This window comes from Coenobita brevimanus, chromosome 57 (assembly GCF_032717465.1).
Source record: "Coenobita brevimanus isolate Jiangsu-jjx chromosome 57, ASM3271746v2, whole genome shotgun sequence".
Taxonomy (NCBI): domain Eukaryota; kingdom Metazoa; phylum Arthropoda; class Malacostraca; order Decapoda; family Coenobitidae; genus Coenobita; species Coenobita brevimanus.
The window spans coordinates 37,478,153-37,495,652 of NC_137010.1; the positions used below are offsets into that span (position 1 = coordinate 37,478,153).

General features: G+C 43.9%; 1 protein-coding gene across 1 annotated transcript in view; it reads left to right on the forward strand.

Moving 5' to 3' along the window:
• Positions 1 to 17,500, forward strand: part of LOC145401961 (maltase-glucoamylase-like) — a 234,475-nt gene that overhangs the window by 22,301 nt on the left and 194,674 nt on the right. Inside the window, exons 8-11 of the mRNA XM_080274065.1 lie at positions 6,477 to 6,629; positions 6,969 to 7,088; positions 11,264 to 11,380; positions 16,126 to 16,277. Coding sequence (XP_080130191.1) covers positions 6,477 to 6,629; positions 6,969 to 7,088; positions 11,264 to 11,380; positions 16,126 to 16,277 — 542 coding nt within the window. The remainder of the gene's footprint in view (positions 1 to 6,476; positions 6,630 to 6,968; positions 7,089 to 11,263; positions 11,381 to 16,125; positions 16,278 to 17,500) is intronic.

The window sequence follows — 17,500 nt, forward strand, 5'->3', positions numbered from 1 at the left end:
TAACAGAGAGCCAAATTCAAGATTCGTTCATTTCGATGCCTGGACACATTGTTTGAAAGACTGGAGATCATAGGCAGTAGGAATTACAAACAGAAAGAGACAGTTCCAGAGCTGACCTGTTGCTTATATGAAGGACTGGGAGTAACAGTTAACTCTGCATTAAAGAGCTGGACAGAAAAGGGATGAGAGTTGGTTGCTAGACGGGTGCCACGTGCCCGCAGTAATGGTGAAGTGATTCAAGCAGGCAGTTCAGAGGAGAGGTGACACTGAAGTAGCGAAAGAAAAGAGACAAAGATGCAACAGTGAAACGAAAAGACAGAAGTTGGAGGGAGCCAGTAAGAGGAGGAGAGCTAATGAGACGAAAAAACTTTCACTCCACCTTGTTGAGAAGAGCTATTTCTGGGGAGCCTCCCCACACATGAGAGTTGTATTCTACGCAGGGGTGAATGAAACCCGTGTATAAAGTTAACAACTTCGACTATCTTACTTCTATGATGGAACACATTCTATCCATTTCTCCTTTCTCTGAAATCTCCATTCCAGGAGATTTCAGTGTTCACCACCACCTTTGACTCTCCTCTCCTTTCACTGATCCACCTGGTGAACAACCCTACAACTTTCCTATCCTTAATGACCTAGAGCAGCTTGTACAGCACCCTACCCGTATCCCTGACCACATTGGAGAGGGCTCCAACATACTTGACTTCTTCCTCACAACTAATCCTTCTGCTTACACTGTTAATCTTTCCTCTCCGTTGGGCTCCTCCGATCACAGTCTTATTACCTTAACCTGTCCTATCGCTCCGGTACGCCCTGTGGACCCTCCAAAGAATCGTCGTCTGTGGCACTTTGGAGCCGCAGATTGGGAGGCCCTCAGGCAGTACTTCTTTGATTTTCCATGGATTGATTATTGTTTCCATGGCCAGGAGCCATCTGAGTGTGCCTTGCGCATTACGGAGGTTATTCTCTAGGGTATGGAAGCATACATTCCCTTCTCATATACTTTGACTAATGCAAGAAAGCCTTGGTTTAATCACACTTGTTCTAATGCTGTCCACAACAAGGAGAGGGCCTATAAAAGGTACCGGAGCCAACCCACCCACGAATCACATCTTGTTTATGTTTCTGCCTGGAATAGTGCTAAGTCTGTTCTTCGCTCTCCTAAAAATAATTTCATCCATACTAAATGCTCTCAACTCTCCAGCTCGAATTCTTCCTGCTCCTTCTGGCACCTTGCCAAAATCCTTTCTAACAACTTTACCTCATCATCCTTCCCTCATCTTTTCTGTTCTGATGGCTCTGTAGCTATTTCTTCTACTGATAAAGCATGTGTCCTTGCTCAGACCTTCTCCTTCATTTCCACCTTAGATGATTCTGGTGCTGTTCCTCCATCATTAACCACCTCAGACTTCATCATGGCTGACATTAAAATTTCTTTAGCTGATGTATTTTCTGCCATCACTGGCCTCAATACTAAGAAGGCATATGGGCCTGATGGAGTCCCTCCTGTTGTCCTCAAGAACTGTACCTTCTGTGCTTACATCCTGCCTAGGTAAACTCTTACGTCTTTGTCTGTCAACTTGTACCTTTCCTTCTTGCTGGAAGTTTGCTCTCATTCAGCCAGTCACAGAGAAGGGTGACCATTCCGAACTCTCTAACTATCGTTCAGTTTCTTTAACATCATGTGTCTCAAAAGTTTTCGAGTCAATTCTTCATAGGAAAATTTTAAAGCATCTTTCCAATCAAAACCTTCTTTTTGATCGTCAGTATGGGTTCCGTCAGGGACGCTCCACTGGCGATCTTGTCACATACCTTTCAGACTCCTGGTCATCCTCATTTCGGGACTTTGGCGAAAGCTTTGCCATTGCACTTGACATCTCAAAGACTTTTGATCGAGTCTGGCATAAATCTTTAATTTCCGAACTGCCCTCTTACGGTTTCTATCCTTCTATTTGTGCCTTCATCTATAGCTTCCTTTCTGGTCGTTCTATAGCCGCTGTTGTAGACGGCCATCGTTCTTTTCCTAGATCTATCAACAGTGGTGTTCCTCAGGGCTTTGTCCTATCACCAACTCTATTCCCTTTATTCATCAATGATCATCTAAGCTGTACATCTAACCCTGTCCACTCGTACGCTGATGATTCCACCCTTCACCTTTCCATTCGGTTCCTGCAGCATCCATCCCAGGAGTTACTTCAACAAACAAGGGATGAGGCTATGGCACACCTAATGTCTGACTTGGCTCGTATCTCTGACTGAGGTAAAAATAATCTTGTTGTTTTTAATGCATCAGAAGCTTAGTTTTTACACCCATCAACCCGACACAATCTTCCACAGGAGTACCCATTATTTTTTACTAATATCCAGCTCAATCCTGCATCATCCTATGTAAACATGCTTGGGGTTTCATTCACACGGGACATATCTTGGAAAGATCATATTGCATCTCTTGCAAAATCTGCTTCCCAGAGATTAGGTGTATTAAGGCGACTCCGTACCTTCTTTACCCCTGCACGGTTGTTGACTTTATACAGGAGTTTTATTCGCCCCTGTTTAAAGTACAACTCTCATGTGTGGGTAGGCTCCCCACATACAGCTCTTCTCAGTACGATGGAGTCGAAGGCTTTTCGTCTCATAACTTTCCTCCTCTTACTGGCTATCTTCAACCTCCGTCTCTTCACTGCACTGTTGCATCTTTATCTCTTTTCTATCGCTACTTCAATGATCACTGTTCCTCTGAACTGTCTGCATGCATTCCTCCACTTCTACGATGGGCACGTAGCACCTGTCTAGCAGTAAACTCTCATCCTTTTCTGTCCAACTCTCTAATACAAGAGTTAATCGTTACTCCCAGTCCTTTATTTATGCAACAGGTCAGCTCTGGAACTGTCTCCCTCTGCCTGTATTTCCTACTTCTTATGATCTCCAGTCTTTCAAATGCAGTGTGTCCAGGCATCTCGACATGAACGGATCTTGAATTTGGCTCTCTTTCGTATTGTTTTTGTTTTTTCTTGGAAGGAACAGTTTGCGGGCTCCTGGCCTTTCGTTTCTTCTTTCTTGCATTAAAAAAAGAAAAGAAAAAATGTGCAGGGGTAAAGAAGGCACGGAGTTGGCTAATTGCACCTAATCTCTTGGAAGCAGATTTTACAAGAGATGTAATGTGATCTTTCCAAGAAAAGTCCCGAGAGAATGAAACCCCAAGCATGTTTAAGCATGATGCAGGATTAAGCTGGATATTATTAAACATTAGTGGGTACTCCTGTGGAAGATTTTGTTGGGTAGATAGGTTAAGAACTGAGTTTTTGATGCATTAAAAACAACAAGATTACGTTTATCCCAATCAGAGATATAATCCAAGTCTGAGTTTGTTGAAGTAACTGCTGAGATGGATGCTTCAGGAAGCGAATGGAAAGGTGAAGGTTGGAGTCATCAGCGTAGGACTGGATAGGGTTAGATGTACAGATTAGAAGGTCATTGATGAATAAAGGAAGAGTTGGTGATAGGACATGATAGGACAGAGCCCTGAGGAACAGCACTATTGATAGCTCTAGAAGATCGGTGGCCGTCTACAACAGCAGCTGTAGAACGACCAGAAAGGAAGTTAGAGATCAAGGCACAGGTGGAAGGATAGAAACCGTAAGAGGGCAGTTTGGAAATTAAAGATTTATGCCAGACTCGATCCTAAGCCTTTGAGATGTCAAGTGCAATGGCAAAGATTTCGCCAAAGTCTCGAAAGGAGGATGACAAGGAACCTGAAAGGTAGGTGAGAAGATCGCCAGTGGAGTGTCCCTGGCGAAACCCGTACTGACGATAAGTAAGAAGGTTGTGATGGGGAAGATGCTTAATTTTTATCTTTTTGTTAAGAATAGAATATAAAACCACCGAAACACTGGATGTTAATGCAATTGAGCGATAGTTAGATGGGAATGGTCACCCTTGTTCGGGACAGGCTGAATGATAGCAAACTTCCAGCAAGAAGGAAAGGTAGCCTACAAGTTGATAGACAATGGTGAAAGAGTTTACCTTGGCAGGGAGTATGCACAGAAACACAGTTCTTGAGAACAACATGAGGGACCCCGTCAGGCCCATATGCCTTGTTAATACTGAGGCCAGTGATGGCTGAAAATACATTAATTGAAGAAATTTTAATGTCAGCCACGAGGAAGTCAGAGGAAGGGAAGTGATGGAGGAACACCACAGAAATCGCTTAAGGCGGAATGGGAAGAGAAAGTCTGAGCGAGGAGATTTGCTGTATCAGTTCAAGAAATATAGTAGCTTCAGAGCCATCAGAGTGGAAAAGAGGAGGGAAAGATGATGAAGTAAAGTTGTTAGAAAGGCTTTTGGCAAGGTACCGAAAGGAGCGGGAAGCATGAGTTGGAGAGTTTAGAGCATTTAGTATAAATGAAATTATTTTTATATAGCAGAGCGAAGAACAGTCTTAGCAGGATTCTGGGCAGAAGCATGAGAGAGATGATTTTCATGGATGGATTTGCTCCGGTACCTTTTGTAGGCCTTCTCCTTGTGGGCAGCATTAGGACAAGCGTGATTAAACCGAGGCTTGTTGCTACCCCACTTTTATCGCTACTTACGTATGTGAGACCGGCCTCTCCACTCTTCTGAACATAAAATCTGAGTATAGGAACCACCTCGACTGTCAACATGACATGTGCTTGGCGCTTTCAACCACTCTTCCATGTTTCAAATTGCTCATGAACAAAATGCAAAACCAGAAGTCGCACTGTAGTGTATGTTTTTTCTACTAAGCCTGAAGGATTCACATGTTTTAATAACTTCAGCCAGTGAAGATTTTTTTTTTTTCACACTTTTAAATATATACATACTTTTATGTTTCCAGAGTGCGTAGTTGAGTTCTACAGATTTACAGTAAACTGTGAAATTTCTGGACGCTATGACAACTTTTTTTAAAGTTAAAAAAAAAAAAAAAATGAGATGGGGGTGTGTAGGTTGGGATACATTTGGTCTGGGGTTGGAGAAGCTAAATAAAAGGTTAGACCACCCTGACCTGTCACACCTTTAAAGTGCGCTGTGCATTGAATTATAGTATGTCCTAGACAGCACGTAATATATGCTGACATGAAACAAACGCTAGGTTTGTTAATCCTTTTCTATCAAATGATGCACATTGTATTTCCGTGTTGCTGTGCCCAGGTTATTTTATTTAACTTAGGAATGTTTCTTTAGTTGGAAATCTCTCTCTCTCTCTCTAGGGTAATGGCACCGTCATGGCAAGACTGAAATGAAAGATAAGTCACCAGAGTTCAGGAAGGCCTAATCTGATGCCTGTCGACGGTCATGTGGACAGACAAATTTCTCCGAAGTATCAGTCTTTCTTTAGACAACGACACGCAACCGTCTGATTTAAAATCCAGGGCCTGTATTTATAAAAACTTCTAGAAGTACTCTTAAAATTACTACTAAAAGTGGTTGTAGCTGAAAGGTGCTTCTAAAAGTTCCTCCTAGGAGGACTCGTAGTAGTAATTTCGCTCCAACCATAAAGTGTTACCAACACAAAGAATCTCTGCTTAATATTTAAAAAAAAAATATCATTACAAAGCCTTAGAGTATCAGTAAGTAGTTTAAAAATGAAAAATTAGCTTTTATATATAGAAACAACATCTGTTTGATCATATATTATGATTCTTTACGAATGTCGATAAAATGGATAAAATGTAAACACATCGTGTGGTCAGCTGATCGTGCCTGCTGCCATCGGGGCATCGTGTGTACATGGCACAGTGACCGTCAACAATGGCACAATATCAAGATTCCACGGCTGCACATAAATTCAGGAGAAAGAGAAACTGGATGGAGGGAGTGTACGAGGGACCTTCACAAAACTCTTAACAATGTGTGGAGCAGTTAGAGCATAGAGTGTTTCCGTTATCACATTGCTCACTGATGGCTGCGATGGTCCAAAGTCATCACAATTACACTGCTGCATTTTTCCAGTTGCAAGGTACCTAAATAGTATCAACATTTTCATCTCGGGTGTGAGAGGATGGTTTCAATGTGTGGGCCTTTCCAGTACATCTCTTACTAAATCAGTAATAAACAGGATGCCCTCACGATCGAAACGGTACCTTCTTACAAGTTCTTGATCATCATATTTCATGAATGCATCCTTCCGAGCTCGAAAATTTCTGCGTGGTGGGTGGTGTCTGTCAGCCACGGTCTATGTTGTCTTGTCTCTTGGTGTTTGAGGGACGCAGCTACTGTGTTTACTGTTACTAAAAGCCCTACTATCTCCTTAAAAGTCCTTGTGGAGGACTTTTATTTTATAGCGATTTTACGAGTAAACTTAGGAGTTGAAAGTAACTTTTAGGAGTACTTCTAGAAGTTAGAAGCCAAATTTCACTTTGAGAGGAACTTTTTACTCCTAGGAGTTTTTATTAATACGGGCACAGGTGTCTATTGCATTTCTAGGCAAGGTATTAAACTGGGTCATATTTTTGCAGGATGTGCAGTACGCAGATATTGACCACATGGACCGCAGGATGGACTTCACCTACGACAAGGTCAGTTGGGCGGGCCTGCCAGACTACATCAGGGAGGTCAAAAAAACAGGCTTGAGGTTCATCATTATTCTTGACCCCGCCATCAATGCCGAGGTTAGTGGATTTCTTGATCGTTACATCTTTCCTTATTAATAATTTTTCTTAATGCGGTATGCCTGTTAATAGCGAAGATAAATACCCTGCACAAATTCCCTATATGATATGAACAGCATATTCATTACTTTAGACACGAGATCATAAAGCGAAAGACAGGCACCGATTTTTGGCAGTCATTAGCAACCTTGAAGGCGTCATTATTGTGTTCAATCTCTCTCTCTCTCTCTCTCTCTCTCTCTCTCTCTCTCTCACACACACACACACACACACACACACACACACACACACACACACACACACACACACACACACACTATATCTCTATATCTCTTGCAGCTGAGTGAGACAGAGTACCAGGTGCACGCCAGAGCCCTGGAGAAGGACGTGTACATTAAGTGGCCAGAGGGACAAGAGCCAAGTGAAAATTATGGAGCTGGTGACATTATGCTGGGATACGTGAGTTGCACTGGGGTGGGGTTGGGATGGGGGTGGGTGCGTGCTGTGTTGGGCTGGGGTGGTGGGGTGGGATGAGTGGGACTAGACTTTATTTCGGGGTGGGTTGGGTGGAATTGGAGCCGCTTTTAGGTGATGAGTGTTTTGAGGTGCGATTTGTGTGCGGTGTGTTTTTTCCCTTGGGATCTGTGTAGCAGGTGTGAACTAGGTTGTGTGAGGTTTGGCTGAGGTTTGTGGCATTGGGGTGGGATGTGAAGGACAAATGGGAGTCGAATGAAGCGTGTAAGATTTGGGTCTATTCTCGAGAAGAATGAGAGGGACTGGGGCCTGTTTTAGGAGGAGATGTGCGAGTTGAGAGTTTTACAGGGTTGGGTGTGGGGGATGTGTTTTGTGAGGATGTGTAGGACTGTAGCCTGCTCTGGTTGGTACCGATATATGTGTGGTGCGTGTATACGTGGTTTAGTGGGATGTGTGGGGCTGGGCTGAGTTGTATGGACTTTAGGGTATGCGGGGGGATTTAGATTGGTGTACCGGAATGTGTAAAGCTGAGTGGTTAGCTGGGGTAAGAGATTTCGTGATTTTGTCTTGGAATGTGTGATATTACAGTGACTAACTGGGAAATGCAGGGTTGGGAAAAGTGATCTTATTAAGTATTATATTAAGTATTTTTTTTCTCCTTTGTTCATAGTGTGAAAGCCTAGGTGAGCTATGGCAGTTTCACACCTCACACTGCTGCTCCACAAAAATCTCAAAAACTGATTACCTTTACAAAGAAGCAAAAGTATTTCCAATCAAGGGCCCATGAATGTGAGAGGCTGAGAGATCATCGGTTTTGCACAGGATCCACCCCATTCTTAATTATATGTATATGCTACACGTCTCCTTACCCATCGTTAAACGAGTAAAAAATGAATAACGTCTTTATATTGCACACAGTGCCCCTCCAAAAAAAAAAAAAAATCCTCTTCCTCAACCCAACTATATAAACACTTACACAACCATCAAGCATCCAAAAAAATCAGCCAAACAGCGTCTCACATAACCTATCCATCTCAAAAAGAAATGAATTCACATAGCCAGACTACTATGTGGCCATCAACATTCTTTATTTCAACCCTGACAAAAATTCAGCTCTGAGATTACACTCTCTCCTCATTGTAACGCAAACCCTCATCTCAGCATCGCAACACACTTATTCATCCCATGCTCCGCACTGATAACACAGAAGAGCCTTCAGCAAATACCCCATCGAATGATACCTGGAAGCACTTAGCTAATGTGATTGGATTCCGGCAGTCCATCCAGTCACGTCCAGATGAGACCGTGGTGACAAGGACAAGAAGACCACACTGGTACACCACGCACACACTGCTCCACCACACCTTATAGCACACCATACCTACTGCTACACCTCACCTGCTGTCATACCACACACACAGACTGCCACATTATACACAGTCCCATCACACACACTGCCACGGCAAACACACTACCACACCACACATACTACAACACCACGCCATACACATCCACTAACACACACACACACACACACACACACACACACACACACACACACACACACACACACACACACACACACACACACACACACACACACACACACACACACACACACACACACATATTTTCTACTCAGTTTAACTAATCTCTCCTGCTGCATCCCCGCCCCCTCGCTCATCAGTCTTCAGGTCTACCTACGTCCCGAAAATTTAAACAAAAACATTCCCGGAGTCAAAACCTCTTATTCTCTTATCTTTCACCCATCTCCCTCAATAAAAGATGCTCCTGCTTCCACCATTCATTTCCCATCTAATAATTCTGAAGCATGCTCTACAGACTTCTTGGTTCATGCATCCATCATCTTCCTAATTACTTCAAAATTGCGTATTACCCTCAACATAATTTAGTTGCTTCTTCCATCGTCATCTCATTCATACCGATGCTGCATTACTGTCTGCGATTCTTCTGTATTTACCCATCTATGAAGCCTTTCCATGTCCAACATATCCAGCTCACCCACTTCCATCTAAGCCTCTTTTCATTAATCCCCCCACTCCACCTCTTGCTTGTTCTTATAACTCAGACTCCATAGGGTAGCTGCTACACAATACGTATTATTTTCTTCTCATTCAGACTCCAATCCTTTCCCTTAACTACCCAAATCACTATCCATGTTCCGCATTTATCTAACTGTTGTCCTCTCCCTCAACAGTCCAAGCTGTCATTCTTTACCTTAACTTTCCAGTTCCATATATTTTCTTTCATTATCCACTTCACATCTTCTACCTCAATTATCCAAGACCCCTCATTCCAATTCTATACTTTTTCTTTCATTATCCACTTCATATCCTCTACCTCATTTATCCAAGACAGACCTTCTCATTCCACCACTTGTTGATGCTCCTATCAGTTTCCTCAGTCATATAACGTCCATCATCTGTCTTCGTTATCCAAACATTAATCGTTCCCTAAATCGCCCGTCGTCAGTCTCCTTTCGTCTGAACATCGCTCACTCTTTTTTCCATATATCAGTTCCTTATCCCCATAAACATGATCTCTCTCTCTCTCTCTCTCTCTCTCTCTCTCTCTCTCTCTCTCTCTCTCTCTCTCTCTCTCTCAATCTCCTCAGCCTTTTCTTTCTGTCTATTTATCCATTCTTTTCCCTTCCTACAACCCCCATCTCCCTTTTCCCCTCAGTCATCCGTCTACCCACATGTTCTTCTTTACCCAACGCTGCTGCTTTCCCCAAACCCCGTTCTCCAATTACCCTCCCTCCTACATCCTCCCACCAAGCCTTCGTTTCGCCCACGCCTCTCCATTTTACACACCACCCATTCACTGTTCCTCATTCGCTTCCACCTCTCCATCCATACGCACCTTCGTTCACTTCTTGCAGGCTTCATTTTATTTTCACTTTCTTTACCTCATTCTCTGATGAATTATACGCCCCCTTCATAATCTTCACCTACGCATCCCTCCTTCACTCCCTCACACCTGACCCATTATTCATTTTCCCCCACTCCTAGAGTCTAAACACACACACACACACACACACACACACACACACACACACACACACACACAATATTCCTTTCATCTTCATTGTCATATCTCATTTACACACTACCTCATTACCACCGTCTTCCGCTTCCTATCTCCCTTCCCTGATTCCCCATAACTCTCATCCCCACTCACCCTTTCTCAAAAAAATACCATCTTCCCCATAGCTTCTATTCCAGTTTCCACATAACCCCATCCCCACACCCCATACAACTTTAGGCCGTCTCCACTCTCCATATCTCCTATCTCATACTCTCCATTGATTCATAACTTTCTCCACTTCCTAATAGACCCCATCTCCCCTCCACTATTCATATATTGCCCCTTCTCCCCTCCCGCACTCACCCATAACCCTAACTCCACTCCTCTTCTCCTCCGTAACCTCCCTTTCTCCTCCCCTACTGCCCCATAACCTCTCCTTCATTCCCCCATTCTCCCGTACCCGATATCATCATCCCCCTAAACGCCGACCCCTACCCCCTCCATTCACCCGTAACTACCATTTTTCCTTCCCTATTTATCTTTAAATCTCAATTTCACTCCCATTTTTACCCTTAATTCTCATCTCCACACTCACTTTACTTACAGGGCCTCTACTCATCCCCCATCCTCCATTATCCTCACCCCTTCATTTTCGTAAGTCCACCCTTCACCCTGTCTCCGCTCCCTCCACCACAGTCACCATTCCTTCATCCTCATCCTCTTAAATTCATCTAACACTCACTCCTCACACGGCTGCAGCTAACCGTCTTCACTGTCGCTACTATCTTCCTAATTCCCATCTCATCACCCACTACCACAACCATTCGTTACTCTCTTTTCTGACGATTCCCACTCCCTCATAACGCCATCTCTGTTCCCCACTCCTCCATAATCATCATCATCAGTACCCCACTCACCAGTAAGACCCCATTATTGCTCTCCAGTCCTCATATTTCACCTCATCTCAAGTCCCAACAATCTTCCTTTCCTCTCACTATCAAACCACATCCCCATTCATAATTCCCCTCCCCATTTACCCATAATGTCCACTCCCCCAAATCCTCATTCCCGCATAATTCTTACTCCCCGTAATCCTCAGTGCGTCTCCCCAGGTGTGGCCAGACAACCGTACTGCTTTCCCCGACTTCTTCCGCAACTCGACCCATGAGTGGTGGAGCGACGAGATACACTTGCTTTACAACGACATTGAGTTTGATGGACTGTGGATCGTGAGTATACTATAGGTTCATTTGGCTGTGTGTGTGTGTGTGTGTGTGTGTGTGTGTGTGTGTGTGTGTGTGTGTGTGTGTGTATTGCAAGAGTAGGCTATCACGCACCTGTTATACACGTTCCAGTCGTGTTTTACGGGCCTTGATGGGCAATTGATGCACAGGGCTGAGGGACGCCACTTCCTGTCGCAAGAGAAGTAACCCGCCCCCACCCAATGCTTCACACACACGGGTAAAGCTGCGGAAGACGTTTTGGAGACGCTGCAAAGTCCTACACATGTATGTCCTTGGGTGAAAATTGAATGTGGAAATATGTATTAGTAAGGCTGTGTTTGTGGGCGAAATTCATATGTCATCCAGGAGTACTCGACTTGAGAGAAGCCGTGAGAACAGGTACCTGTACACTCTTATGATGATGATGATGATGGTGGTGATAGAAGCTAGTCATGGTGTTTTGTAATTGTCTAGTAGAATAATTGTGACTGCGTATTATGACTGTGATGTAACCGTAGTAATTATTCCCTCTCTTCTCTCTTCCACAGATAATGAACAAATATCGAAATTACGCTAGGAACTTTCATCTTGATTAATGTGGCAATTACGTTAGCAATGCCATGTATGATGCAGCCACAAATTTCGACGGCTTGAGTAATGAGTGTGTGGATGTGTGGTCCATTTCATTAAACGCTTTGTTTTTGACGGCGTCTGCCTTCATTTTATTTTCTCTACCTCTAAATTTCTTCCATCCCACTGAAATAGAGGGAAATTGGGTGATGGTGATGATAATGATGATTCTTGTATAAAGTATCTGTGATTTCCTATTTCTGGTTCCACTTGTCCGTCCCATGGAGCAGAGGGAAATTAGGTTATGATGATTAAGATGCTGATGATGAATTTTCTCCTGTTTTTTCTGGCTTTCTCTTCCTGCATCTGGGTCCCTCCTCCCAATTTGCTGTAACTTGTTTGAGATGCTTCTCTCTCTCTCTCTCTCTCTCTCTCTCTCTCTCTCTCTCTCTCTCTCTCTCTCTCTCTCTCTCTCTCTCTCTCTCTCTCTCTCTCAATTACCGAGATATGAGGCGATGATGATGGTGATGATGATGATGATGATGATGATGATGGATTACTGCTGTCTGTTATAGTTATCCTTCCTCGCGATACTCATAGACCTGGCGGAATACAGTAACCATATACAGTCAACAAGAGAAGCATCATTATCCAGTCAGATTCATTGATACTGGACGTGAGCGATGCGTTTCCATGCGGATCACTAGATTTGGTTATTTTGAGTTGCTAAGAATCCAATGTCCGTCAAAGGCGCTCCACCAAACACTCACCTTGAGGTATCTTCTGAGTTGTGGAATCGTCTCAGTCTGCTGGTATGGGCGTGGATGTGGTAGTGGGAGCTGGAAATGATGAATGATGCAGGATAGACACTGATAACACTGACAGCGCCGCCTCTGCAACACACCAGAAATCAATCAGCGGAATGGAAGAACGGTGTTCTTTGTGGATCACCCTGTATTTTTCCTATAACTGGTGACATAATCGAAGAGAAAAGTTACTGAACTGGTTAAATAGTATCGTATTTCAAAGATTCCCGTCTTGTTTAAAAATGTAATTGCACCGAACCCACTTTTCAAAACTTTAATTTCTGACTGCAGTGAACGATACGAATGTTTCAACTCTGTTCTGATTTAATTATCGTAAATACACTCTCCCTCACAAAATAATGATTACTGTCACAATGTGTGTGTGTGTGTGTGTGTGTGTGTGATGACTTTCTGATCACGCACACACAGACACACACACACACACACACACACACACACACACACACACACACACACACACACACACACACACACACACACACACACACACACACACACACACACACACACACACACACACACAACACCATTTCGCTGGAAACATACGCCGCAATCTCACACAGTCAATACCTCAGTGTCACACCCCGCACTTCTACATATGACACTCCACATACTGACACATCACGCACACTAGCACACCTTACCCAACGGGTCATGATGCACCCACACCACACACTGCCACATCTCGCACACAACTCACACCCACTTATCCGCTTTGCACAGACACAATAATATTACCTGTCTGTCATTCATCCAACCCCCCCCCCCTTTTTTTTTTTTTAAGAGCTTAGAGGTCAGGGGCTAAGCTACTCAGTCCCACCATTTTGGATGAGAGTGATCAGCTTCGCTAGCCCCTGAGTGGCATTATGTATGCAGGAAACTCCAACCACCCTTGGCTGGAAACTCTTACTGCCCCCATTCGGTTGGAGCTTTAACTCACTAGATCACTCGGCATCCGTTTGGATACATGGTTACTACTCAGCGAAATAAATTGGTCCCGGATTATAGGAAACCAGTTTAGCTTGTCACTCAGTGTAGAATCACCTGAAGCTTGCACCACATTATTAACACCGTCACAAAACCTATTGCCATTGTCGTTTATTTCCCCTAACTATCCTTTCGGCGCTGGAGAGGGACACCTTCACTTCGTTGCTAGATTCGCTCGGTTATATAAACATCCCTCAGCTTCCTCCCTTTGCCCCGAAAAGTGGATGGTGGGTTGCAGGAGAAGGCCAGCTTCAGCCTGCAGTCCACCAGACTCACGGTCAGATAAGACGGGGGCAACAACAACCATAACAAGAACAACAACAATTAATTCGTTCCCCTTGTGACTGAGAATGCAGGTACTACACACAGTACTATTTTTTGAAACCGTGACATAACCGTTGTAACAAATCTTCAACGTAACTGTGACACAGCTCTTCAAAATACCTGTCCACCACCACCACCACCACCACCACCACCACCACCACCATCATCACCATCATCATCATCATCATCATCATCATCATCAGTATCATAATTGTTTCCCGGTCATAAATGGGTTGGTTATATTTTGTTTTATCCCCAGAAAGTTGTTTATATGCCACTAAAAACGGTTTGGCAAAACTAATAAATATTATTTACCTTAACCTTTAATCCCCTCGCTTTAATGATTTTAAGCTTATTCTTGCTGTCTCAAGGCGACTTGGTTCAGTCTAGGAGAGATTTCTCTAACTGTAGGGGTTAGATAGCCTTAGGTAATTCCTTCACAAGTTATCCTTTCTAAGTAAAAATTGTCTGGACGTAGGAAGAATTAGTAAAAAAAAAAAAAAAAAAACACCCGATCCAATTTCATAACACATCTAGTCTAAAACTGAAACAATCAAGACAGTGTTCATACGAAGAAGTATCAAGAAAAAGTTGCTTTATTTCAGCTTATTTAAGATAATTTGCTCAGCTTAAGGAATCCCTTCCCCCACGCTCGCACTGCCAACGGGTCAAAGTTCTCCTCTTATCGGTTGTAGTTCAAGGTCCATATGACCTTGGTACAGTGTAACTACCCTAAGCACCCACACTCCAGCACCACATGTGCCATCCACCCGCCTTCTTGCCCTTGTTGCTGTCTGACTGCCCTCCTACAACCTATTTGGTAACCATAACCACCTAACCACCAGGCGGTAGCTCAGTCGGTAGAGAGGTGGTCTGCAGTCCTACCGGACCCATGTTCAAATCCCCGCTGGGGCAGGGAACAGTTTATGGATTTGAATTTAATAAAAAGCAGACTTTACTGATCTACCAGAAGACCCGCCGACATGTCGTAAAAATACCCCCGCTAATACCAATACGCCAATCCTGTATGAGACAGCCCTAGCATGTATTCAGTATGGACTGTGGGTGTTAGCGCCGAAATGGTGACATGTAGAGGTGTATGAAATGTAGGAGGACTACTGGGCCTTGGGAGCAGGCTGTGAAGCCTATGCCCGGAGTCGGACACAAAAAAAAAATATATATATATATATCCGCAGCAACATTCTCCACTTACCTGTTCTGACTACCCATTCCACACTCCCGCATATGAATTTCTCCTCGTAATTGCTGTCTGACTACAGACTACGCAGAGTAACCATACATTCTCAGTGAAATTTCTCCTAACAACCGAATCCACTCTGTCGAAACCAATTTCTCATAACTGCTGTAGAATCACCCTAACTGCTCTCCCGCAGTTAGATTTCTCCTCCAGACTGTTTTCCAACTACCTCCCTGCAGCCAGTTTCTCCTCTTAACTGCAGTAACCTTTCTCCAACAGTTACATTTTTTCTTAACTACGGTCTAACTTCCCTAACGATCTTCCCACAGGTAAATTCCTCCTAAAGAAAACTAATTTAAACTAAACTAAGCTCAGCTAATCATAATTAAATAAACCCAATTATCCTTCTGTTCCCATATTCTTTTCTAAATTCTTGCTAACCACCTTAACCATTGCCAGAACATTTTATTCAGCTTTAGGGAAACCTTTCCGATCTGAGGCGGTCATATACTGTATAGCTTTCATTAAAATCTTCACCTATTCAGGTCCTTGCAAATTCAAGAAAATCGTCTACTGATGTCAAAGCTAAAGTATAAGTTACTCTACCACCCTAGTTGTATAGTGGTTAGAATGATCAAGTCGAACCCGTATAGGTCATATTACCATGGGTTAATGGAGGTTTGTCGATTGTGTACTGTAATGTCGTCAGGGAAATTAGGCTGGTCATCTGTCCTTAGATGTACTAGACTGCGGTTACATACCCTTGGCCCTGTAGCCTGCACCTCGAGGGGGTAATATGGGATTAATTGTTACCTTTACCCCCTTGACTTCTCTCTCTCCTGCAGGATATGAATGAGCCTGCCAACTTTGGAACCAACGAGGAGCGCCCTTGGAACTGGCCAGAGGAGTTCACAGAAGACTGGAGCTTGAAGTGTCCGACTTCCAACTGGGATGACCCACCCTTCCCCACCGCTGCAGCTACGGTGTGGGGCAAGAGGTGAGGCAGAGGGAGGGAAGGAGGATGGAAAAGTGGGAGGGACAGAGGGGGAGACGGAAGAAAGAATGAAGGAAAGTTGGAAAAAAAGAGTACGACGGATGGAAGAGTGTCATGAGATACGGTTAAAAAAAAAAAAAAGTGGGGAAGGAAGTAGTATGGAAGGGGAAAAATGAGGGAGAAAGGGGAGAAAGAAGGGAGTGAAGAAAAGGAGAAAGGGAAGAAATAGGGAGGATGAAGAGGAGGGAGGAAAGGAGGAAGAAAAGGAGGGAGGGCGGAAGGGAGGGAAAACTTCAGCCTCAGGTCAAGTATCCGAGTTCTTGCTGATATGACCCACCTAATCCAACCGCTGTTGCTACAGTGTGAGGCAAGGAGTGAGATGAGGGGAGGGAGGGAGAGAGGAAGAAAAGGTACGAGAGGGGGAGAGAAGAAAGTGATGAAGAAGGAAAGCGGAAAGAAACAGAAGGTTGAACGGAAAGAATTTGAATAAAGTGGGAAAGGAGGAGAAGAAGGGATGGATGGAGTGAAGAAAGGAGGGAAGGACGAAGAGCTGAGGAAAAATGGTAGGGCGGAGGAAAAGTGGAGCCTCAGTTGTTCGAATTCGAGCTGGGACGAGTTGCCTTTTCCTCCAGCTGCGGTTGTAGAGCAGGAAGTGAGAGAGGAGAGAAGTTAAGTGAGGTGAACTGGAAGACAAACCTGGAAGAACTTAAGGAAGTGGGAAGGAGGAAGGACAAAAGGAAAGAAGAAAGCAAGGTAGGGGAGACGGAAAAAATCTGAGAAAAAAGAAATGGGAGAAGACAGGGAGGAAGAGAGTGGTGCAGGTAGAAGAAATAACAGGATAAAAGAGGTGGAAGGGAGGGAGGGACGGGTAAAGGGTGAAGTGGCGGAACTCGAGGTGATTTGCCTCTGTCTATCGCTGTTACTGTAGTGTGTGTGGGTAGGCGGGGATGGGAAAGGTAAAGACAGAGGTCAGGGAACCCCTGACCTCTGTCTTTGAACCCCATCAGCTCAATTATATGTTTACATTATTCTGGCCACCGAACGCATGATCTGATAATGTATAGGGAAAACGACTCGTACTGAAGCGGATAATATAAAAGCTTCATCAAATCCCTCCAGTTCTGAGAATCTGTCAAAAGGTACGGTAAACATAATCACCAGGAAACAGCGAGGATGGCATCAAAATAACGTTATGGGATTGAGGAGGTTAAAAGAGCTATTCCTGG